Below are 24,873 nucleotides of genomic sequence, written 5' to 3'. Positions count from 1 at the left end.
CATCCAGCACCTTGTCAGAATTGGAGTATAGTAAATTAAACCCATAAATCAGCAAACTGAATTAATTAAGTTGTAACAAGTCCCACAAAATGAGTTTGTACAGAATGATCTAGTACCATCCCTCCTAATGTACTTTTGTACCATGTACAATTCTAGTTAGGCAAACGTTCTGGAATTGATGAAAGTGGTGACTAAACTTGCTAACTTGGATTAGAGTTGAATAGACAGGTTCATTGTTTAAAACTTTATTTGGTAATTAGTTTTATTGCACCTCCACTTCATTCCTGTTGGAAGAAAGAAAACAATATTAGTGACTTGGCAAAACTTTGGATCAAACATCAACTTCCGTTCAAGGCAATCCAATAAAATCTACTTACAGAAGGACACTCGAGCTTGCCCTGGTTGATATCCTCAATCATACTGTGGGGGTGTTTGCCATCAATGTTGCAACCAATGGACTGAGCAGTTCCAAGGATTTCCTTCACTGTTCCTGTGGTGGTTACAAAGAGCCAATACATCAAATTCTGTATGTACATGCACAATGTAAAAAGCTGATCTGGTGTAAAAATCAACCCCATGATTTTGGCTTAAAACCAGATTCCCAGATCTTAAAAATCAACCCTACTTTTTTTAAAGCTCAAAGTGTAAAATTCCATTATTGATTCAAATGTTACACTTAACCATATTTACCCAGTTCCTACTTGTCAATTAATGCAGGAACAATGAAGATTGATCGTATTTGGGGAGAAAATGGAGATCAGCAAAAAAAAACAAAAAAAAAACGAACAGCAGGAATAGGAGTAGGAGGATGCAGGGACCAACTTCCAGAAAAAACCTCACCTGGGCCTCATGTCCTCAATCATTGCCCTCAGCCTTCCAGGGGAGGAATGCTAACTGTGTAAACCCCTGCACCAAGTTGCCAACATGACATTTTCCAACAGAGTGGTCCTTCCCTTTCCCTAAAGGAGCATTGAAACCTTAGGCCCAGCTGATTCTGCTGGTTCCTCTGCTGGGGTATAGGAAAGTGGGGGGTGGGCTCCTCAATAAAAACAGTAAACAGCTGCTGAGGAATTTCCCCATTAGCTTGTGAATTCTATTGAGACTCGTTCTCTTTCAAGAGACAATGTGCTGGGAAAGACCTCAAAAACATTGCTGTGCAAAAGTGACCCTCTTTGTATTTTGCATAAAAGAATAAATTCCAAAATGTGTTATTTACAGAAGCAAATGGTACATGCCATCACCCACTACACTGGCAGTCAGTGCCCACCTGAAAGTTCCCTGGCCAGAGAACGGTGCCTCATCTGTCGAGCAATACTAACCACCTCATCAAAGGTGATGCTGCCAGTGTGTTTAACTAGAAAAAGAAAACAGAATCAACAGTTAATACACATCCAGTTGGGTTGTTGTCAGTGGGCAACTATATCACCAGCAAGTTAATTCAATGCACAGTGAGTGTCAGACTCTATACTAGTTTCTGCTTCAGCGGCACGAGCAAGGACAAGTTCAAAAATCATCAAACTTAATGTTTGACTTTAAACTTGTCTAGCAGGGAGAACGCAACTGACTCTTTTACACAAACTGAAAAGCATAGACTCCACCCCCCCCCCCCCCTGCTTTTTTACTTACTGTTCTTTTGCTTTTTCCTGTCACGGGGTGGTTCCTTCAGGGCCTTGATGATGAGAGCAGAAGCGGATGGAACAACCTCAATCTATGAATGAAATATAGCTGTCAGTGCAGGATACTGTGGCGAACACAAAACAAAACTAGACTTTTAATAAAAACATACGACACCATGCCCACTCATTTCAGCTTGCTCAGCTACATCATTCATGTTGTGTCAGATCTTTTAGCTGCCAATAATAGAAAGGATTGCACACACACTGCGAAGAATATGGAAAAAATCTTTCTCCACCCAACCCACGCACACCACTAACAATAAAACTCAAATGCTTTGAAAGCAGTTTCTAACAACTGTAACTACAATAGATTCAGGTACAAAATCTTCTCTACTACCAAGCCATACATATGTCTCGATTACTCAACATCTAAGCCCCATCAGGATAATGAATCTCAACCATCTTCACAAATATTCTGCAAGGTACTTTCCAGATTACCTGTCCCCAGGGATGCTTTCAAAATGTTGGGCAGCATGGTGGCCAGTGATTAACACTGCTGCCTCACAGTGCAAGGGACTGATCCCAGCCGTGGGTGACTATCTGTTTAATGTTTGCACGTTCTCCCAGTGTCTGCGTGGGTTCTTCCGGTTTCCTCCCATAGTCCAAAGATGTGCAGGTCAGGTGGATTGGCCACGCTAAATTGCCCCCTGGTGCCCAAAGATGTGCAGGCTAGGCGGGGTTATGGGGATATTGCAGAGAAGTGGGCCTCGTTAGGGTGCACTTTCAATGGACCGAATGGCCTCCAACTGCACTGTCGGGTTTCTATGTCTAATATGGGGATCATCCCATTTAGGACACTCTGAGTGAGCAAGAAAGTTGTTGAATATCCTTTAAGGCAGAGGTAGATCGATTTTTGATGAGCAAGGGGGCGAAAGGCTAACAGGTAGGCAGGAATGTGAAGACTAGGCTAAAATCAGATATTCCATGATCTTATTGAATGGCAGAGCAGGCTCATAGGGCCTAGTGGCCTGCTTCTAATTCATTCATATGTTTGGAGTGAAGTCGCAAGTTTATGGGACCACAGCCCCACTGGCTGATTCAATTACACCAAAGCACAATCCACAATGCATCACACCTCAATTTCTATTCAGCCAACTATATGCAGTTCCAAGACAGAGTCAAGTCCTACACACACCTGTTTTCTGAGAATGTCTCTTCCTGATCAGTCGACATGCTGGCACAGTGGTTAGCACTGCTGTCTCACAGCACCAGGGACCAGAGTTTGATTCCGACTTTGGATGACTGCATTCTCCCCGTGTTTGCGTGGGTTTTTTCCAGGCGCTCCGTTATCCTCCCGCAGTCCAAAGATGTGCAGTTTAGGTGGATTGGCTATGCTAAATATCCCCTTAGTGTCCAAAGGTTGGTGGGGTTATGAAGATAGGGCAGGAGATATGGCATTGGTAGGGTGCTCTTTCAAAGGATTCATGCAGATCCAATGGGCCAAATGGCCTCCTGCACTGTAGGGATTTGATGATCAGTGATGTCACACTGGCATGACTACTGACCCAGGGGACAGTGGAAATAATCATCAGGGCTCCTATTCCCATCATGGATTAGCATCTTCTAGTAAACAGGACTGTTCATACACATTTTGTGAACACACTAGTTTGTAAGAAATAGCCTGCCACCTGGGATTTTATAATGGATCAAATGTACAAGCAAGGCTCAACTGCATTCTGGATAATACAAAGATTTTGGCAGGAAGCAAAGACAGTGACTTGGGAAAAGCAGCAATTATGGCTTTATTCGGGCAACAAGGCAGCAGCGACAAGCGAATGTCTTACCCAGAATATCTCAACAATCAAAGTAGGATGTGTATTAACTTGGAAGCATGGTGGCAGTGGTTAGCATTGCTGCCTCACGGCGCTGAGGTCCCAGGTTCGATCCCGGCTCTGGGTCACTGTCAGTGTGGAGTTTGCACATTCTCCCCGTGTTTGCGTGGGTTTAACCCCCATAACCCAAAGATGTGCAGGGTAGGTGGATTTACCAGGCTAAATTGCCTCTTAATTGGAAAAAATGAATTGAGTACTCTAAATTTTTTTTTAAACTTCGAAAACATTGCACAGTCACAGCAGCAAACTGCCCTGTTGTACCCCTCTCAAATACCTGGGAACCCCAAGTATTGTTGCGCTGCTTTTCAGGTAGGCTTTAATACATAATAGATAGGAAATTCAGCCTGCTACACCTGAAAAGGGGTTAGTCGAGGCACAAGTAACATGCAACGACTTACAGACACTACCACCCTCCCTTTACCTGCGCCTGTCGGTTCTGAATAGTCAGCTTGATCGTGATTCGCAGACCTTTCCAGTCACCTGTAGCCTTGGCAATGTCATCTCCTACCTTCTTGGGAGACTAAACAGGGTGCGGGGGGGGGGGAAAAATAAGGCTAAATTAATAATAAAAAAGACCTGCTAGCAGCCATGTTCAAATCGTGTAAAGAGTGCAGACACTCACCAGACCCAGTGGGCCAATCTTGGGGGCCAAAGATGAGGTAGCACCAACTTCACCCCCAGTGCATCGGAGGTATACTGTGGAAACACAACGACAGTCAAACAGGTATACTTTATAAACAAAACTGCTAATTCATCAGAATTCCCTAGACGCACTAATCCTCATTTTGTTGTATGAATCGAGGGACAGGGCTAGCATTCTACAAAACCAGCCTTTGCAAAGAAGCTTTCTTTAACTAGGCATTATAAATTCAATACAAAAAAGCTCAAATTTTAAAATAGGCTGCAGACTCCTTTTTACCTTGCACACCACTCCCAAAGTACCCCACTCCCTCAAAACTCTTGAGTATTAAATGTTTTTATTGAGTAAATGAATAATCACTACCCCTTGAGGACTAGTGAGCTTATTTGAAAAGTGAATCCAGATTCAACTTGATATCCTGACATTTATTTATAATTTGGGGAGCCAAGGCCAGACAATTACCATCCAGATATCATTTTAATTAATCTAGGGAAAATTTCGGAACATTGCTCCTTCCTCAGGTGAATGGAGCAGTTCACCTAAAGGAGCAGCGCTCCGAAAGCTAGTGATTCGAAACAAACCTGTTGGACTTTAACCTGGTGTTGTAAGACTTCGTACTGTTTTTTAATAATTTGCAGCAACAGTTTAATTTCACTTACATTTCTGTCTGCTGACTCTCAGCAAGAGGTCAGCTAGTCCTATAACCCTGCTTTTCCCTGGACACTGGAACTGAACGCTGTAACTGACTTCTATGAAGTTGCAAGAAAATCCTGACAATCCAATATTCAACTAGATGCAATGCTGGAGCTGTTTGAGTATGAACAAGTCCAAGTGAAACTCAAAAGAAATCTTTCTGGGAAAAAGGAGATATTGATCATCCACCCCCAGCTGTCCTCCGATGGGGGTAATGAATCTTCTAGAGTCATGGCAGTCCTCACATCAAAGGCATGCGGAGGATGGATGTTGGATTAGTAGAGGATTTCAACCAGTGATGCCAAAAAGATTAGGCCTTACAAGGCCCTTCAGACCTGCTTGGCCATTAGATAAAAGGTACAGCCAGAATTTGACAAATTCAATTTAATTTTCAAATATCTACCGACTGGCTCCTTGAGTATAAACTCGGTGTACATCCACATTCATCGGAGACAGATCGCCAAAAACTTAAATCTTCCGAGTCAAGAAATTTCTCATGTTGGGCACGTCTTTGGTGTCCATACCCTGTACTAACATTGGTGCTTGATCTCTTTCAAAGAGAAGTACTTACTGCGTGCCTTCACTTAAAAGAACTAAACATTGAACATTTAAGATTTACTCTGGTAATCATTCTGTATAAATGACCTGGCATACAACAGAATTTCCAAAACACAAATGGAAGGCATGGATTTATCCAGCGTTTCTTCATGTGCATTAATTTGAATTGAAGCCAATGCAGGACACTAACCGCTAGGTTGCAGACAATATAATTAAAGGGAACCAGTGCAATGGAGCAGCCTGACAATTTAAGTCTCTGCATGTGTAAAATCCTGTCAGAGAAAAAAAAGTGAGTTAAACCACTTTGGGACAAGGAACAGATCAGCAGAGTATTTCCTAAATGGTAAGAAATTAAAAAGTGTGATGTACAAAGGGTGTCCTTCTCCACAGGTCACTGAAGGCTAGCACGCAGGTGCAGCAATGGAATGTTAGCCTTTGAGATTCAAGCACAATAGTGAGGTCATGCTTCACTTGTATAGAAGCTTGGTTAGACCATACCTGGAGTACTGTGCAACTTTGGTCCTTACCTCAGAAAGGATATTATTGCCAAAGAGGAAGTGCAAAGGTTCATCTGACTTACTCCGGGGTCAGCAGGATTGTTATGAAGAGAGATTGAGCAAACTGGGCCTGTATTCCCTAGAGTTTCAAAGAATGAAACTTAAAAAATACAGGTAAGACATTTCCCCTGGTGGGAGTCTAGAACCACGGGGCAGTTTTAAAATAAGGGGTAGCCACTTGGGACTGAGAGAAGGAATTTCTTTAATAATCATAATAATCTTTACTATTGCCACAAGTAGGCTTACATTAACACTGCAATGAAGTTACTGTGAAAATCCCCTAGTCGCTACACTACTGTGCCTGTTTGGGTACAGAGGGGGCATTTCGAATGTCCAATTCACCTAACAAGCACATCTTTTGGGACTTGTGGGAGGAAACCGGAGCACCCGGAGGAAACCCACGCAGACACGGGGCGAACGTGCAGACTGCACAGACAGGGAACCAAACAGGAATCAAACCGGAGACCCTGGCGCTGTGAAGCAACAGTGTTAACCACTATGCTACCCTGCACAGAGGGTGGCGAAATCTTTGGAATTCCCTAACTCTGGAGAGCTGTGGAGGCTCAGTCAATGCACATGTTCAAAATGAGGTTTAGATAAGATTCCTGATTAATAATACGGTAAAGGGATATTTGGATAATGGGTGTAAAAGGCTTTGAAGTGTGGGAGCAGCTATGATCGTATTGAATGGCGGAGCCGGCTCGACGGGCCTGTTCCTGTGGAATCTGCATCTTGGGCCAACGGGACACCTGGAGCTGCTGCTGCCCGAACAGCGATGAACAAACACTTACCCGGGCTGGCCTATCCTGGGCGGGAGCCCGCGGCCCGGGACCGGCGGAAGAGCCCGAACACACACACACACACGTGTCCAGAGAGGCCTCAACCCAGCACCCCCCTCCCTTTCCCCCCCCGCCCCAAAAACCAAGCCCAGCCGCCGGACTCCCCGCGTACACACCGATTTTAATTTCGTTGGGGTCGAATTTAGGAGGCATCCTGGCGGCGTTTACTGCACCGGCGAGCGGTTTCGGTGTCGGATGAACCCTGATTCGGGACGACCGAGCAGAAGTTGCACCTTCGCTGACTGGCGCAGTAAGAGGGCGGCTCGCACGCCGCTGCCGCTTTATATACCCGCCCGGCGCCGGCCGCCAGCTCCGAGTGGCACCACCGCGCCGCCATCTTGTGTGAGGCACAGCACTCCCGGGTTTAAAAACCCAACGGTCACTCTATTGGAAATGATCTACAATCAAACAGCAAGGCGTGGGACATTTCATCAATATTCACACAGGATGACAGTGATCCTTATTCTCCTATGTCTCAGCTGTCACGGGAGTTTGGAGGTAATCTCCTTGTTGGCGTTGGGAGTTTGGGAGGTCAGGATTGGTGACTCCGCTTGGTACTTGTTGGTGGGAGTGGAGCCTCTTGCCTCGCTGTGGGTGCTTGTTAGCGCTGGAGGAGTGAGGGAAGGTGGAACTCAATCCGGGAGCAGACGCTACTTCGGGTGGACGGGAGCCGAGGCCGCTCGGATCTGCACCGAGGGAGGCGGTGAAGGTCCCACCAGCAACCCCCCCACCACCCCCCAAGCTGCTGCCCGGGACCAAGATCCCCGCCCCGGGACTGGCGGAGCCTCGGACCGAGATGATGCTCTTCTCTAGGAAGAAGAAACAGCAGAATGAAGAAGCGCGGAAACGGCTGGAATATCAGATGTGCCTGGTGAGGAAAGGGGGGGGGTGTGCCTGGTGAGGAAAGGGGGGGTGTGTGCCTGGTGAGGAAAGGGGGGGGGTGTGCCTGGTGAGGAAAGGGGGGGGGGTGCCTGGTGAGGAAAGGGGGGGGGGTGCCTGGTGAGGAAAGGGGGGGGGGTGTGCCTGGTGAGGAAAGGGGGGGGGGTGTGCCTGGTGAGGAAAGGGGGGGGGTGTGCCTGGTGAGGAAAGGGGGGGGGTGTGCCTGGTGAGGAAAGGGGGGGGGTGTGCCTGGTGAGGAAAGGGGGGGGGGTGTGCCTGGTGAGGAAAGGGGGGGGGGTGTGCCTGGTGAGGAAAGGGGGGGGGGTGTGCCTGGTGAGGAAAGGGGGGGGGGTGTGCCTGGTGAGGAAAGGGGGGGGGTGTGCCTGGTGAGAAAAGGGGGGGGGGTGTGCCTGGTGAGGAAAGGGGGGGGGGTGTGCCTGGTGAGGAAAGGGGGGGGGTGTGCCTGGTGAGGAAAGGGGGGGGGGGTGTGCCTGGTGAGGAAAGGGGGGGGGTGTGCCTGGTGAGGAAAGGGGGGGGGGTGTGCCTGGTGAGGAAAGGGGGGGGGTGTGCCTGGTGAGGAAAGGGGGGGGGGTGTGCCTGGTGAGGAAAGGGGGGGGGGTGTGCCTGGTGAGGAAAGGGGGGGTTGTGTGCCTGGTGAGGAAAGGGGGGGGATGCCTGGTGAGGAAAGGGGGGGGTGTGTGCCTGGTGAGGAAAGGGGGGGGGGGTGTGTGCCTGGTGAGGAAAGGGGGGGGTGTGTGCCTGGTGAGGAAAGGGGGGGGTGCCTGGTGAGGAAAGGGGGTGTGTGTGTGCCTGGTGAGGAAAGGGGGGGGTGTGTGTGCCTGGTGAGGAAAGGGGGTGTGTGTGCCTGGTGAGGAAAGGGGGGGGGTGTGTCTGGTGAGGAAAGGGGGGGGGTGTCTGGTGAGGAGGGGGGGGGTGCCTGGTGAGGAAAGGGGGGGGGGGCTGGTGAGGAAGGGGGGGGTGTGCCTGGTGAGGAAAGGGGGGGGGTGCCTGGTGAGGAAAGGGGGGGGTGCCTGGTGAGGAAAGGGGGGGGGGTGCCTGGGGAGGAAAGGGGGGGTGTGCCTGGTGAGGATAGGGGGGGGGGTGCCTGGTGAGGAAAGGGGGCTGCCTGGTGAGGAAGGGGGGTGCCTGGTGAGGAAGGGGGGGGTGTGCCTGGTGAGGAAGGGGGGGGGTGTGCCTGGTGAGGAAGGGGGGGGTGTGTGCCTGGTGAGGAAGGGGGGGGGGTGCCTGGTGAGGAAGGGGGGGGTGCCTGGGGAGGAAAGGGGGGGGGTGTGCCTGGTGAGGATAGGGGTGTGTGTGTGCCTAGCGAGGAAAGGGGGGGGGGTGCCTGGTGAGGAAAGGGGGCTGCCTGGTGAGGAAGGGGGGGGGTGCCTGGTGAGGAAGGGGGGGGTGTGCCTGGTGAGGAAGGTGGGGGTGTGCCTGGTGAGGAAGGGGGGGGTGTGTGCCTGGTGAGGAAGGGGGGGGTGTGTGCCTGGTGAGGAAGGGGGGGGGTGCCTGGTGAGGAAGTGGGGGGTGTGCTGGTGAGGAAAAGGGGGGGGGTGCCTGGTGAGGAAAAGGGGGGGGTGCCTGGTGAGGAAAAGGGGGTGCCTGGTGAGGAAGGGGGGGGTGCCTGGTGAGGAAAGGGGTGTGTGTGCCTGGTGAGGAAAGGGGTGTGTGTGCCTGGTGAGGAAAGGGGTGTGTGTGCCTGGTGAGGAAAGGGGTGTGTGTGCCTGGTGAGGAAGGGGGGGGGGGTGTGCCTGGTGAGGAAGGGGGGGTGTGCCTGGTGAGGAAGGGGGGGTGTGCCTGTTGAGGAAGGGGGGGGGGTGCCTGGTGAGGCAGGGGGGGGTGCCTGGTGAGGAAAAGGGGGTGCCTAGTGAGGAAGGGGGGGGTGCCTGGTGAGTAAGGGGGGTGCCTGGTGAGGAAGGGGGGGGGGGGGTGCCTGGTGAGGAAAGGGGGGGGTGTGCCTGGTGAGGAAAAGGGGGGGGGTACCTGGTGAGGAAAAGGGGGGGTGCCTGGTGAGGAAAGGGGGGGGGTGCCTGGGAGGAAAGGGGGGGGGGGGTGTGCCTGGTGAGGATAGGGGTGTGTGTGTGCCTAGCGAGGAAAGGGGGGGTGCCTGGTGAGGAAAGGGGGCTGCCCTGGTGAGGAGGGGGGGGTGCCTGGTGAGGAAGGGGGGGGTGCCTGGTGAGGAAAAGGGGGTGCCTAGTGAGGAAGGGGGGGGGGTGCCTGGTGAGTAAGGGGGTGCCTGGTGAGGAAGGGGGGTGTGCCTGGTGAGGAAAGGGGGGGGGGGGTGTGCCTGGTGAGGAAAAGGGGGGGGGTACCTGGTGAGGAAAAGGGAGGGGGTGCCTGGTGAGGAAGGGGGGGTGCCTGGGGAGGAAAGGGGGGGGGGGTGTGCCTGGTGAGGAATAGGGGTGTGTGTGTGCCTAGCGAGGAAAGGGGGGGGTGCCTGGTGAGGAAAGGGGTCTGTCTGGTGAGGAAGGGGGGGGGTGCTGGTGAGGAGGGGGGAGGGCCTGGTGAGGAAAGGGGGGAGGGCCTGGTGAGGAAAGGGGGGGGGGGTGCCTGGTGAGGAAGGGGGGGTGCCTGGTGAGGAAGGGGGGGGGGTGTGCCTGGTGAGGAAGGGGGGGGGGGGTGCCTGGTGAGGAAGGGGGGGGGGTGCCTGGTGAGGAAAAGGGGGTGCCTGGTGAGGAAGGGGGGTGCCTGGTGAGGAAGGGGGGGTGTGCCTGGTGAGGAAAGGGGGGGGGTGTGCCTGGTGAGGAAAGGGGGGGGGGTGTGCCTGGTGAGGAAAGGGGGGGGTGTGCCTGGTGAGGAAAGGGGGGGGGGTGTGCCTGGTGAGGAAAGGGGGGGGGGGTGTGCCTGGTGAGGAAAGGGGGGGGTGTGTGCCTGGTGAGGAAAGGGGGGGGGGGTGTGCCTGGTGAGGAAAGGGGGGGGGTGTGCCTGGTGAGGAAAGGGGGGGGGTGTGCCTGGTGAGGAAAGGGGGGGGGGTGTGCCTGGTGAGGAAAGGGGGGGGGGTGTTGCCTGGTGAGGAAGAGGGGGGGGGGTGTGCCTGGTGAGGAAAGGGGGGGGGGTGTGCCTGGTGAGGAAAGGGGGGGGTGTGCCTGGTGAGGAGAGGGGGGGGGGTGTGCCTGGTGAGGAAAGGGGGGGTTGTGTGCCTGGTGAGGAAAGGGGGGGGATGCCTGGTGAGGAAAGGGGGGGGTGTGTGCCTGGTGAGGAAAGGGGGGGGGGTGTGTGCCTGGTGAGGAAAGGGGGGGGGGTGTGTGCCTGGTGAGGAAAGGGGGGGGGTGCCTGGTGAGGAAAGGGGGTGTGTTGTGTGCCTGGTGAGGAAAGGGGGTGTGTGTGTGCCTGGTGAGGAAAGGGGGGGGTGTGTGTGCCTGGTGAGGAAAGGGGGTGGTGTGTGCCTGGTGAGGAAAGGGGGGGGGTGTGTCTGGTGAGGAAAGGGGGGGGGTGTCTGGTGAGGAGGGGGGGGTGCCTGGTGAGGAAAGGGGGGGGGGCCTGGTGAGGAAGGGGGGGGTGCCTGGTGAGGAAGGGGGGGGTGTGCCTGGTGAGGAAAGGGGGGGGGTGCCTGGTGAGGAAAGGGGGGGGGTGCCTGGTGAGGAAAGGGGGGGGGTGCCTGGGGAGGAAAGGGGGGGGGTGTGCCTGGTGAGGATAGGGGTGTGTGTGTGCCTAGCGAGGAAAGGGGGGTGGGGGGTGCCTGGTGAGGAAAGGGGGCTGCCTGGTGAGGAAGGGGGGTGCCTGGTGAGGAAGGGGGGGGTGTGCCTGGTGAGGAAGGGGGGGTGTGTGCCTGGTGAGGAAGGGGGGGTGTGTGCCTGGTGAGGAAGGGGGGGGGGGTGCCTGGTGAGGAAGGGGGGGGTGCCTGGGGAGGAAAGGGGGGGGGGTGTGCCTGGTGAGGATAGGGGTGTGTGTGTGCCTAGCGAGGAAAGGGGGGGGGTGCCTGGTGAGGAAGGGGGGGGTGCCTGGTGAGGAAGGGGGGGGTGTGCCTGGTGAGGAAGGTGGGGGTGTGCCTGGTGAGGAAGGTGGGGTGTGCCTGGTGAGGAAGGGGGGGGGGGTGTGCCTGGTGAGAGAAGGGGGGGGTGTGTGCCTGGTGAGGAAGGGGGGGGGGTGCCTGGTGAGGAAGTGGGGGGTGTGCCTGGTGAGGAAAAGGGGGGGGTGCCTGGTGAGGAAAAGGGGGTGCCTGGTGAGGAAGGGGGGGGTGCCTGGTGAGGAAAGGGGTGTGTGTGCCTGGTGAGGAAAGGGTGTGTGTGCCTGGTGAGGAAAGGGGTGTGTGTGCCTGGTGAGGAAGGGGGGGGGGTGTGCCTGGTGAGGAAGGGGGGGGGTGCCTGTTGAGGAAAGGGGGGGGGGTGCCTGGTGAGGCAGGGGGGGGTGCCTGGTGAGGAAAAGGGGGTGCCTAGTGAGGAAGGGGGGGGTGCCTGGTGAGTAAGGGGGGTGCCTGGTGAGGAAGGGGGGGGGGGGTGTGCCTGGTGAGGAAAGGGGGGGGTGTGCCTGGTGAGGAAAAGGGGGGGGGTGGTACCTGGTGAGGAAAAGGGGGGGGGTGCCTGGTGAGGAAAGGGGGGGGTGCCTGGGGAGGAAAGGGGGGGGGGTGTGCCTGGTGAGGATAGGGGTGTGTGTGTGCCTAGCGAGGAAAGGGGGGGGTGCCTGGTGAGGAAAGGGGGCTGCCTGGTGAGGAAGGGGGGGGTGCCTGGTGAGGAGGGGGGGGTGCCTGGTGAGGAAGGGGGGGGTGCCTGGTGAGGAAAAGGTGGTGCCTAGTGAGGAAGGGGGGGGGTGCCTGGTGAGTAAGGGGGTGCCTGGTGAGGAAGGGGGGGTGTGCCTGGTGAGGAAAGGGGGGGGGGTGTGCCTGGTGAGGAAAAAGGGGGGGGGTACCTGGTGAGGAAAAGGGAGGGGGTGCCTGGTGAGGAAAGGGGGGTGCCTGGGGAGGAAAGGGGGGGGGGTGTGCCTGGTGAGGATAGGGGTGTGTGTGTGCCTAGCGAGGAAAGGGGGGGGGGTGCCTAGTGAGGAAAGGGGTCTGTCTGGTGAGGAGGGGGGGAGGGCCTGGTGAGGAAAGGGGGGAGGGCCTGGTGAGGAAAGGGGGGAGGGCCTGGTGAGGAAAGGGGGGGGGTGCCTGGTGAGGAAGGGGGGGTGCCTGGTGAGGAGGGGGGGGGGGGTGTGCCTGGTGAGGAAGGGGGGGGGGTGCCTGGTGAGGAAGGGGGGGGGGGTGCCTGGTGAGGAAAAGGGGGTGCCTGGTGAGGAAGGGGGGTGCCTGGTGAGGAAGGGGGGGTGTGCCTGGTGAGGAAAGGTGGGGGGGGGGGGTGCCTGGTGAGGAAAGGGGGGGTGTGCCTGGTGAGGAAAGGGGGGGGGGTGCCTGGTGAGGAAAGGGGGGGGTGCCTGGTGAGGAAAGGGGGGGGAGGTGTGCCTGGTGAGGAAAGGGTTGGGGGTGCCTGGGGAGGAAAGGGGGGGGGTGTGCCTGGGAGGGAAAGGGGGGGGGTGTGCCTGGTGAGGATAGGGGGTGTGTGTGTGTGCCTGGCGAGGAAAGGGGGGGGTGCCTGGTGAGGAAAGGGGGGGTGCCTGGTGAGGAAAGGGGGGGTGCCTGGTGAGGAAGGGGGGGTGCCTGGTGAGGAAGGGGGGGGTGCCTGGTGAGGAAGGGGGGGGTGCCTGGTGAGGAAGGGGGGGGGGTTGCCTGGTGAGGAGGGGGGGCTGCCTGGTGAGGAAGGGTAAGGGGGGGAGGTGCCTGGTGAGGAAGGGTGTGCGTGCCTGGTGAGGAAGGGGGGGAGCGGGTGAGGAAGGGGGATCAGGGTGAGGAAGAGGGGGGGGCAGGTGCGAGGAAGAGGTGGGGGCAGGGCGAGGAAGGGGGGCAGGATGAGGAAGAGGGGGGTATGGTGAGGAGCGGGAGGAGGAGAAGAGGGGGTGGAGAAAGGAGGAGGGGGGAGGAGGAGGTGGAGAGGGGGGAGGAGGAGGTGAAGGGGGAGAAAGGAGGAGGTGGAGAGGGGAAAGAGGAGGAGGTGGAGAGGGGAAAGAGGAGGAGGTGGAGAGGGAAAGAGGAGGAGGTGGAGAGGGGAAAGAGGAGGAGGTGGAGAGGGGAAAGAGGAGGAGGTGGAGAGGGGGAAAGAGGAGGAGGTGGAGAGGGGAAAGAGGAGGAGGTGGAGAGGGGAAAGAGGAGGAGGTGGAGAGGGGAAAGAGGAGGAGGTGGAGAGGGGAAAGAGGAGGAGGTGGAGAGGGGAAAGAGGAGAGGTGGAGAGGGGAAAGAGGAGGAGGTGGAGAGGGGAAAGAGGAGGAGGTGGAGAGGGGAAAGAGGAGGAGGTGGAGAGGGGAAAGAGGAGGAGGTGGAGAGGGGAAAGAGGAGGAGGTGGAGAGGGGAAAGAGGAGGAGGTGGAGAGGGGAAAGAGGAGGAGGTGGAGAGGGGAAAGAGGAGGAGGTGGAGAGGGGAAAGAGGAGGAGGTGGAGAGGGAAAGAGGAGGAGGTGGAGAGGGGGAAAAGAGGAGGAGGTGGAGAGGGGAAAGAGGAGGAGGTGGAGAGGGGAAAAGAGGAGGAGGTGGAGAGGGGAAAGAGGAGGAGGTGGAGAGGGGAAAGAGGAGGAGGTGGAGAGGGGAAAGAGGAGGAGGTGGAGAGGGGAAAGAGGAGGAGGTGGAGAGGGGAAAGAGGAGGAGGTGGAGAGGGGAAGAGGAGGAGGTGGAGAGGGGAAAGAGGAGGAGGTGGAGAGGGGAAAGAGGAGGAGGTGGAGAGGGGAAAGAGGAGGAGGTGGAGAGGGGAAAGAGGAGGAGGTGGAGAGGGGAAAGAGGAGGAGGTGGAGAGGGGAAAGAGGAGGAGGTGGAGAGGGAAAGAGGAGGAGGTGGAGAGGGGAAAGAGGAGGAGGTGGAGAGGGGGAAAGAGGAGGAGGTGGAGAGGGGAAAGAGGAGGAGGTGGAGAGGGGAAAGAGGAGGAGGTGGAGAGGGAAAGAGGAGGAGGTGGAGAGGGGAAAGAGCGAGGAGGAGGAGAGGGAAAGAGGAGGAGGTGGATGAGGGGGGGGAGAAGGTGGAGGGGGGGGGAGAAAGGAGGAGGTGGAGAGGGGGGACGAAAGGAGGAGGGGGAGGGAGGGGGAGAAAGGAGGCCGGGGGGGAAAGGGCCGGAGGTGGAGAAGGGGGGAGAAAGGGGGAGGTGGAGAAGCGGGGGAGAAAGGGGGAGGTCGAGAGAAGGGGGCAGAAGGAGGAGGTGGAGAGGGGCGGAGCTAAGGAGCGAGGTGGGAGAAGGGGGGAGAAAGGAGGAGGTGGAGAAGGGGGGGAGAAAGGAGGAGGTGGAGAAGGGGGGAGAAAGGAGGAGGTGGAGAAGGGGGGAGAAAGGAGGAGGTGGAGAAGGGGGGAGAAAGGAGGAGGTGGAGAAAGGGGGGAGAAAGGAGGAGGTGGAGAAGGGGGGAGAAAGGAGGAGGTGGAGAAGGGGGAGAAAGGAGGAGGTGGAGAAGGGGGGAGAAAGGAGGAGGTGGAGAAGGGGGGAGAAAGGAGGAGGTGGAGAAGGGGGAGAAAGGAGGAGGTGGAGAAGCTGGGGGTGAAGAAGGAGGAGGTGGAGAAGGGGGGAGAAAGGAGGTGGTGGAGGAGGCGGGGAGGCAGGACGGAGGCAGGAGGAGGCGGGGGAGGCGGGCGGAGGCAGGAGGAGGCAGGAGGAGGCAGGAGGAGGCGGGGGCGGCAGGAGGAGGCGGGGGAGGCAGGAGGAGGCGGGGGAGGCAGGAGGAGGCGGGGGAGGCAGGAGGAGGCGGGGGGCAGGGGCAGGCGGGGGAGGCAGGATGGAGGCGGGGAGGGCGGGGCGGGAGAGAGAGGAGGGGGGATGGGAGAGAGGAGGGGGAGACCTGAGCGGGGGAAAGATGGGGAAGAGGGATGGAGAAGAGCAGCGGACGAGGGGGGAAAGAGGAGGTGATGGGGAGAAAAGAGGAGGGGGAGAGGATGGAGAAGAGAGGGGATGACAGAGTGGAGCCACGAAGGGGGAGCGGGCGGAGGCGCGCCAGGGGAAGAGGAGAGGGGGGAGAGAAAAGGAGGATGGAGAAGAGAGGAGGAAAAGAGGGGTAGGAGCGGGGCGGGGTGGACGAAGAGGTGGGGAGGAGGAGAAGAGGAGGGGCGAGAGATTGAGGGGGGGCCAAGAGAGAGAGAGTGGTGAGCCACTAGGCAGAGGGTTAGAAAGGGGGGAGACGGAAGAAAGTGTGGGGCAGATTAGAGGGGGAAGAAAGGCTTGAGGGGGGGGCGGCAGCGGTTGTGAGGGGGCACTGCGGGTGAGACTGTTTGGGGTGGGGGGACTGGAGACCGGAGTGAGGGGGTTGTGGGGGGACCGGTTGAGGGGACACTTGGCTGGGTCCTAAATGGCTCTGACTCTCCTTTGTCAACATTTAACATCCCCAATGATTTACATCCCCGCAAACCACTTTAATCCAGTGGGGTTTATATCCTTCCCCCATAAAGAAGCTTCAGTCTTGTCTCTTCAGGGTGATAACAACTGTCCTCCTCTTCCGCCACCCCCCCCCCCCCCACCCAAAACCTTCAGTGAAGAGTTTCTGCCCCATTTAAAACAGGTTTATGTGTGAAAGGCGATGGAGTGGTTATTGACAGCCAGGCAGTTTGAATTCAGTTTGATCACACGGGTGAGGCCCCCCCCCCCCCCCCCACCCCCGGACCTAACCCACACCTTTACAAAACAGGGTGACAAAATGGAAAATTTAAAACTCTGCAATGTGCTCAGGACGGAACCATGGAATACACAACAACTCTGATCCACAAATACAAATGAAGCATCGCATTCTGGGACGGTGCAACTTCTCGGCAAGTTTGACAAACCCCTGAAAGTGCCTAAGTAAACAAACAGAATTCGGCAGTGGAACTGAAAGGTCTAGCTCTAGTATACACCACATATAAGGTCCAACTCTACTATAAACCAAATATACTACTTCTAGATTCACATATATTGACATACTTCTAGATTCCCAAGATGTCATCAGTTTTCTTCATTCTGTTGGTGACAGGTTTACAAATTTGTACATCTACATGACTATTCCTAAATTGTAAATCAGTAACTAATACCAAAGAACATAATTTAATCTGGCCCACTCTGTCGTACTGATTATTGTTTTAGTAAATTGTACATAAAATCATCTCGGGGGTGTTACAGGAACACATACACACATCTTGTGAGCTGTATTGCAGATTATAATGTGTATTTCTTCTGGTACTTATCCTTTGAAACATGTAAAACAGTGAGAATGTGCAATCAGCATCATAATATTCTTTTTCATGTAAAATAAATCTGTAATTATAAATACTGCATTTTGTTCAGACCAGTGCACAATGTTGGCTGGATAGCTGGTTCATGATGCAGAGGGAGGCCAACAGCGTAGGTTCAATTCCCATACCAGCTGAGGTTATTCATGAAGGCCCCACCTTCTCAACCTTGCCCCTCGCCTGAAGTGCGGTGATCCTCAGGTTAAATCACCACCAGTCAGCGCTCTCCCTCAAAGGGGAAAACAGCCTATGGCCACCTGGGGCCTATGGTGACTTTTCTTACTTTACTAATGCCCGATGTTCATTTTGAAAATGAATTGGGAGGAGGACTTTTCTCCGTTTAAAGCACTTAAGTTTTATTTACCCAACATTAGATCGCTGGACACTCCACCGCTCATTGCCGAATATGTATTGAGTAACGTTCCTGGGCAATTGTGTGGTAAATTTTTTTTTTTTTAATAAATATTTTATTGAAAATTTTTGGTCAACCAACACAGTACATTGTGCATCCTTTACACAATATTAAAACAACACAAATAACAATGACCTATTTTATAAACAAAAAATGAATAAATAATAAATAACAAAAATGAAAACTAACCCTAATTGGCAACTGCCTTATCACAAGTAACACTCTCCAAAAATATAATTTAACAGTCCAATATATAATTATCTGTCGCAACGACCTATACATATTATACAGTATATATTAACAACCCTGAGAGTCCTTCTGGTCCGTCGTCCCCCCCCATCCCGGATCCTGGGCTGCTGCTGCTGCCTTCTTTTGTCCATTCCATCTAATCTTTCTGCGAGGTATTCGACGAACGGTTGCCACTGCCTGGTGAACCCTTGAGCCGACCCCCTTAGAACGAACTTAATCCACTCTAGCTTTATAAACCCTGCCATGTCATTTATCCAGGTCTCCACCCCCGGGGGCTTGGGTTCTTTCCACATTAGCAATATCCTGCGCCGGGCTACTAGGGATGCAAAGGCCAAAACATCGGCCTCTCTCGCCTCCTGCACTCCCGGCTCTTGTGCAACCCCAAATATAGCCAACCCCCAGCTTGGTTCGACCCGGACCCCCACTACTTTTGAAAGCACCTTTGTCACCCCCGTCCAAAACCCCTGTAGTGCCGGGCATGACCAAAACATATGGGTATGATTCGCTGGGCTTCTCGAGCACCTCGCACACCTATCCTCCACCCCAAAAAATTTACTGAGCCGTGCTCCAGTCATATGCGCCCTGTGTAATACCTTAAACTGAATCAGGCTTAGCCTGGCACACGAGGACGATGAGTTTACCCTGCTTAGGGCATCTGCCCACAGCCCCTCCTCGATCTCCTCCCCCAGCTCCTCTTCCCATTTCCCTTTTAGTTCATCTACCATAGTCTCCCCTTCGTCCCTCATTTCCCTATATATATCTGACACCTTACCATCCCCCACCCATGTCTTTGAGATCACTCTGTCCTGCACCTCTTGTGTCGGGAGCTGCGGGAATTCCCTCACCTGTTGCCTCGCAAAAGCCCTCGGTTGCATATACCTGAATGCATTCCCTTGGGGCAACCCATATTTCTCGGTCAGCGCTCCCAGACTCGCAAACTTCCCATCCACAAACAGATCTTTCAGTTGCGTTATTCCTGTTCTTTGCCACATTCCATATCCCCCATCCATTCCCCCCGGGGCAAACCTATGATTGTTTCTTATCGGGGACCCCCCCAAGGCTCCAGTCTTTCCCCTATGCCGTCTCCACTGTCCCCAAATGTTCAGTGTAGCCACCACCACCGGGCTTGTGGTGTAGTTCCTCGGTGAGAACGGCAATGGGGCTGTCACCATAGCCTGTAGGCTAGTCCCCCTACAGGACGCCCTCTCTAATCTCTTCCACGCCGCTCCCTCCTCCTCTCCCATCCACTTACTCACCATTGAAATATTAGCGGCCCAATAATACTCACTTAGGCTCGGTAGTGCCAGCCCCCCCCTATCCCTGCTACACTGTAAGAATCCCTTCCTCACTCTCGGGGTCTTCCCGGCCCACACAAAACCCATGATGCTCTTTTCAATCCTTTTAAAAAAAGCCTTCGTGATCACCACCGGGAGGCACTGAAACACAAAGAGGAATCTCGGGAGGACCACCATCTTAACCGCCTGCACCCTCCCTGCCAGTGACAGGGATACCATATCCCATCTCTTGAAATCCTCCTCCATTTGTTCCACCAACCGCGTTAAATTTAACCTATGCAATGTGCCCCAATTCTTGGCTATCTAGATCCCCAGGTAACGAAAGTCCCTTGTTACCTTCCTCAATGGTAGGTCCTCTATTTCTCTACTCTGCTCCCCTGGATGCACCACAAACAACTCACTTTTCCCCATGTTCAATTTATACCCTGAAAAATCCCCACACTCCCCAAGTATCCGCATTATTTCTGGCATCCCCTCCGCCGGGTCTGCCACGTATAGTAGCAAATCGTCCGCATACAAAGATACCCGGTGTTCTTCTCCTCCTCTAAGTACTCCCCTCCACTTCTTGGAACCCCTCAACGCTATCGCCAGGGGCTCAATCGCCAGTGCAAACAATAATGGGGACAGAGGGCATCCCTGCCTTGTCCCTCTATGGAGCCGAAAATATGCAGATCCCCGTCCATTCGTAACCACGCTCGCCATCGGGGCCCTATACAACAGCTGCACCCATCTAACATACCCCTCTCCAAAACCAAATCTCCTCAACACCTCCCACAAATAATCCCACTGCACTCTATCAAATGCTTTCTCGGCATCCATCGCCACTACTATCTCCGTTTCCCCCTCTGGTGGGGCCATCATCATTACCCCTAACAGCCTCCGTATATTCGTGTTCAGCTGTCTCCCCTTCACAAACCCAGTTTGGTCCTCGTGGACCACCCCCGGGACACATTCCTCTATTCTCACTGCCATTACCTTGGCCAGGATCTTGGCATCTACATTTAGGAGGGAAATAGGTCTATAGGACCCGCATTGTAGCGGGTCCTTTTCCTTCTTTAAGAGAAGCGATATCGTTGCTTCAGACATAGTCGGGGGCAGTTGTCCCCTTTCCTTTGCCTCATTAAAGGTCCTCGTCAATACCGGGACGAGCAAGTCCACATATTTTCTATAGAATTCGACTGGGAATCCATCCAGTCCCGGGGCCTTTCCCGCCTGCATGCTCCTAATTCCTTTCACCACTTCTTCTACCTCGATCTGTGCTCCCAGTCCCACCCTTTCCTGCTCTTCCACCTTGGGAAATTCCAGCCGATCCAAGAAGCCCATCATTCTCTCCCTCCCATCCGGGGGCTGAGCTTCGTATAATTTTTTATAAAATGTCTTGAACACTCCATTCACTCTCTCCGCTCCCCGCTCCATCTCTCCTTCCTCATCCCTCACTCCCCCTATTTCCCTCGCTGCTCCCCTTTTCCTCAATTGGTGTGCCAGCAACCTGCTCGCCTTCTCCCCATATTCGTACTGTACACCCTGTGCCTTCCTCCATTGTGCCTCTGCAGTGCCTGTAGTCAGCAAGTCAAATTCTACATGTAGCCTTTGCCTTTCCCTGTACAGTCCCTCCTCCGGTGCTTCCGCATATTGTCTGTCCACCCTCAAAAGTTCTTGCAGCAACCGCTCCCGTTCCTTACTCTCCTGCTTCCCTTTATGTGCCCTTATTGATATCAGCTCCCCTCTAACCACCGCCTTCAACGCCTCCCAGACCACTCCCACCTGGACCTCCCCATTATCATTGAGTTCCAAGTATTTTTCAATGCACCCCCTCACCCTTAGACACATCCCCTCATCTGCCATTAGTCCCATGTCCATTCTCCAGGGTGGGCGCCCTCCTGTTTCCTCCCCTATCTCCAAGTCTACCCAGTGTGGAGCGTGATCCGAAATGGCTATAGCCGTATACTCCGTTCCCCTCACCTTCGGGATCAACGCCCTTCCCAGCACAAAAAAGTCTATTCGCGAGTAGACTTTATGGACATAGGAGAAAAACGAGAACTCCTTACTCCTAGGTCTGCTAAATCTCCACGGGTCTACACCTCCAATCTGCTCCATAAAATCTTTAAGTACCTTGGCTGCTGCCGGCCTCCTTCCAGTCCTGGACTTCGACCTATCCAGCCCTGGTTCCAACACCGTATTAAAATCTCCCCCCATTATCAGCTTTCCCATCTCTAGGTCCGGAATGCGTCCTAGCATCCGCCTCATAAAATTCGCATCATCCCAGTTCGGGGCATATGCGTTTACCAAAACCACCGTCTCCCCCTGTAGTTTGCCACTCACCATCACGTATCTGCCCCCGTTATCTGCCACTATAGTCTTTGCCTCGAACATTACCCGCTTCCGCACTAATATAGCCACCCCCCTGTTTTTCGCATCTAGCCCCGAATGGAACACCTGTCCCACCCATCCTTTGCGTAGCCTAACCTGGTCTATTAGTTTCAGGTGCGTTTCCTGTAACATAACCACATCTGCCTTAAGTTTCTTAAGGTGTGCGAGTACCCGTGCCCTCTCACGTTCCACGTGATCAGCCGGGTTGGGGGGCTTCCTACCCCCCCCCCCCCCCTTGTCGATTAGCCATCCCCTTTTTCCAGCTCCTCACCCGGTTCCCACGCAGCTGTATCTCCCCCAGGCGGTGCCCCCCCGCCCACCCCCTCCCATACCAGCTCCCCCCCCTCCCCAGCAGCAGCAACCCAGTAATTCCCCCCCCCCCCCCACCCCCCCCCCCCGCTAGATCCCCCGCTAGCGTAATTACTCCCCCCATGTTGCTCCCAGAAGTCAGCAAACTCTGGCCGACCTCGGCTTCCCCCCGTGACCTCGGCTCGCACCGTGCTACGCCCCCTCCTTCCTGCTTCTCTATTCCCGCCATGATTATCATACCGCGGGAACCAAGCCCATGCTTCTCCCTTGGCCCCGCCCCCAATGGCCAACGCCCCATCTCCTCCACCTCCCCTCCTCCCCCCATCACCACCTGTGGAAGAGAGAAAAGTTACCACATCGCAGGATTAGTACATAAAACTCCTCTTTCCCCCCTTTTTAAACCCCCTCTTCGCGCCCCACCACTTTCTTCAAAATTTCTTTTTAATAACCCGCTCATTCCAGTTTTTCTTCCACAATAAAAGTCCATGCTTCACCCGCCGTCTCAAAGTAGTGGTGCCTCCCTCGATATGTGACCCACAGTCTTGCCGGTTGCAACATTCCAAATTTTATCTTCTTTTTATGAAGCACCGCCTTGGCCCGATTAAAGCTCGCCCTCCTTCCCGCCGCCTCCGCACTCCAGTCTTGATAAACGCGGATCACCGCGTTCTCCCATTTACTGCTCCGAGTTTTCTTTGCCCATCTAAGGACCATTTCTCTATCCTTAAAACGGAGGAATCTCACCACTATGGCTCTGGGAATTTCTCCTGCTCTCGGTCCTCGCGCCATCACTCGGTATGCTCCCTCCACCTCCAACAGACCCGCCGGGGCCTCCGCTCCCATTAACGAGTGCAGCATCGTGCTCACATATGCCCCGACGTCCGCTCCCTCCGCACCTTCAGGAAGACCGAGAATCCTCAGGTTGTTCCTCCTTGCGTTGTTCTCCAGTGCCTCCAACCTTTCCACACGTCGTTTCTGATGTGCCTCATGCGTCTCCGTCTTCACCACCAGGCCCTGTATGTCGTCCTCATTCTCGGCTGCCTTTGCCTTCACGACCCGAAGCTCCCGCTCCTGGGTCTTTTGTTCCTCCTTTAGCCCTTCGATCGCCTGTAGTATCGGGGCCAACAGCTCTTTCTTCATTTCCTTTTTGAGCTCTTCCACACAGCATTTCAAGAACTCTTGTTGTTCAGGGCCCCATGTTAAACTGCCACCTTCCGACGCCATCTTGGTTTTTGCTTGCCTTCCTTGCTGCTGTTCTAAAGGATCCACTGCAATCCGGCCACTTTCTCCTCCTTTTTTCATCCGTATCCAGGGGGGATTCCCTTCTGGTTTACCGCACAGTGTTTTTAGCCGTCAAAATTGCCGTTGGGGCTCCTATCAAGAGCCCAAAAGTCCGTTTCACCGGGAGCTGCCGAAACGTGCGACTCAGCTGGTCATCGCCGCACCCGGAAGTCCTGTGGTAAATTTTAATGGTGTGCATAGGTTTGGTGGGCTGTTCCTGTCCATTCTCACATAGGGGCTGTTTAGCACAGGGCTAAATCACTGGCTTTGAAAGCAGACCAAGGCAGGCCAGCAGCACGGTTCAATTCCCGTAACAGCCTCCCCGAACAGGCGCCGGAATGTGGCGACTAGGTGCTTTTCACAGTCACTTCATTTGAAGCCTACTTGACAATAAGCAAATTTTTTTTTTTTTTAAATAATTTTTTTTTTAACCATAACTGGGCTCCAGCTGGCAAGTTATAAATAATATTTATGCCACTTTGCCAGCCAGTCAGAAGAGAAAATTTCTCTCCCCTTCAATGGCACCACCCTATCTCGAACCATTAACATTCTGGGAGATTGTGCTTAACTGTGGCTATAAGTGTAGAGTAAGGCTGGGCACTTTTCTATGAATAAGGGGCTGTTTGACCATGGGTAGCTTTTAACAATCTTTATTGTCACAAGTAGGCTTACATTAAGATACTGTGAAAAGCCCCTAGTCGCCACATTCCGGCGCCTGTTCGGGTACATGTAGGGAGTATTCAAACTGTCCAAATTACCTAACAGCACGTCTTTCGGGACTAGTAGGAGGAAACCGGAGCACCCGGAGGAAACCCACGCAGACACGGGGAGAACGTGCAGACTCCGCACAGACAGTGATCCATGCCGGGAACCGAACCTGGGACCCTGGTGCTGTGAAGCAACAGTGCTAACCACTATGCTACCCATAGCTCCACCTCAAGGCTCTCAGACACCACAAGGTTCAAGCTGAAGGTGAAATATTTTAAAACGGGAATCCATTGTTAAATTATTAACCGGGATGTAGGAAGAATATTTCCACTTATACGGACACAGGAAATAGGCACACAAGTAGGCCATTCAGCCCCTCAAACCTTTTCCATCATTCAATATGATAATGGCTGATCTGTATGTGTTGAGTTCCACGTACCCATCTACCCCCGATAATGTTTCACTCCCTTGCCTAAATAGAATCTATTTACCTCTGCTGTAAAAATATTCTGTGATCTCACTTCCACTGCCTCTTGAGGCAGCGATTTCCCCCCCCCCCCCCCCCCCCCCCCCCCCCCCCCCCCCCAAAAGCTCTGGACTTGCCCACAAGAGAAAACATCCTTTCCACTTGTTGGAGAATCCAAATTGAGGGGCTGTAAATGCCAGATAGTTCCTAATGAATCAAATTGAGAAATAAGGAGAAGTTTCGGTTTGGTTTGAAGGTGGGACTTGCTGCTACAGGAAGTAGTCCAGGCAAATAGCTTGGATGCTTCAAATAGGAAATTAGATGAATATGTGAAGAAGACGTGAACTGAAAGATATAACCAGCGGAGACTAATTGGGCTGAATGACCAGTTTCTCTGCTGTACCTTCTTGTGCAATATCTGGAGCTTGGCAGGTGAAGGGGAATGATTCTTCCCTGTCCTCCTTTTGATGTTGTCTGTTAGATTTCACAGTCCACTTGGAGGGCTGCTGTTTATCACTGGATGTTAGAAAGTTCTAAATCAGTGAGTTGGGGGAGTGGGGGACAGGAGACGACGGTTGGTGGAGATGTTTGGCGCTTTGGCTCTGGAATTCTTTACGAATCTACATCAAGGCTGCAACAGCGCTATTGTGTCATGTGGTGTATTCTGTATTTCTTGCACCGTCAGAGCACTGGTGTCTGCTGTAGGTTACATCCATCTTTGCAGCACCAAACAGGCCATTCAGGCCAGCGAGTCTATATCGATGTTTCTGCCACATACAAGTCTCTTGCTACCTTACTCCATTTCTCCCCATCATCATATCTGTAGATTTCTTCCTCCCTCATGAACATGCATCGCTTCTCCTGTTTGCATCAGCTAAATTGGTCACTCAATACACATGTATTGTAGTTCTCTCTCTC

The 24,873-nt window shown here is 54.1% G+C and overlaps 2 protein-coding genes across 5 annotated transcripts in view; one reads left to right on the top strand and one right to left on the bottom strand.

Moving 5' to 3' along the window:
- Positions 1 to 229: 229 nt before the first annotated feature.
- Positions 230 to 7,090, bottom strand: LOC140399072 (large ribosomal subunit protein uL11). Its single transcript, XM_072488185.1, has 7 exons — positions 6,912 to 7,090; positions 4,131 to 4,204; positions 3,930 to 4,028; positions 1,627 to 1,708; positions 1,268 to 1,354; positions 378 to 490; positions 230 to 284 (listed from the first exon to the last, which is right to left on the bottom strand). The coding sequence occupies exons 1-7, from the start codon at positions 6,946 to 6,948 to the stop codon at positions 279 to 281; spliced, it is 498 nt and encodes a 165-aa protein (XP_072344286.1). The 5' UTR covers positions 6,949 to 7,090; the 3' UTR covers positions 230 to 278.
- Positions 7,091 to 7,350: 260 nt separating this feature from the next.
- lrsam1 (leucine rich repeat and sterile alpha motif containing 1) overlaps positions 7,351 to 24,873 on the top strand; it is a 140,830-nt gene continuing 123,307 nt past the window's right edge. For 3 of the 4 annotated variants that reach the window (XM_072488178.1, XM_072488181.1, XM_072488180.1), the window contains exon 1: positions 7,351 to 7,666. In XM_072488178.1, coding sequence (XP_072344279.1) covers positions 7,592 to 7,666 — 75 coding nt within the window. In that variant the 5' untranslated portion in view covers positions 7,351 to 7,591. The remainder of the gene's footprint in view (positions 7,667 to 24,873) is intronic. The other variant, XM_072488177.1, reaches the window with a different exon arrangement.

Source organism: Scyliorhinus torazame, chromosome 22 (assembly GCF_047496885.1).
Source record: "Scyliorhinus torazame isolate Kashiwa2021f chromosome 22, sScyTor2.1, whole genome shotgun sequence".
Classification (NCBI taxonomy): domain Eukaryota; kingdom Metazoa; phylum Chordata; class Chondrichthyes; order Carcharhiniformes; family Scyliorhinidae; genus Scyliorhinus; species Scyliorhinus torazame.
This window is presented reverse-complemented; position numbering and strand designations above follow the sequence as displayed.

Bases quoted from the DNA above. Each gene is read 5' to 3' on its own strand.
- LOC140399072 (XM_072488185.1), bottom strand. From the start codon at position 6,948: ATGCCTCCTAAATTCGACCCCAACGAAATTAAAATCG. The intron at 4,029-4,130 runs GTGAGTGTCTGC...CACCCTGTTTAG, and splicing joins AGATTGGCCCACTGGGTCTG to TCTCCCAAGAAGGTAGGAGA. The intron at 1,355-1,626 runs GTAAGTAAAAAA...TTCTTTTTCTAG, and splicing joins CAGGAAAAAGCAAAAGAACA to TTAAACACACTGGCAGCATC.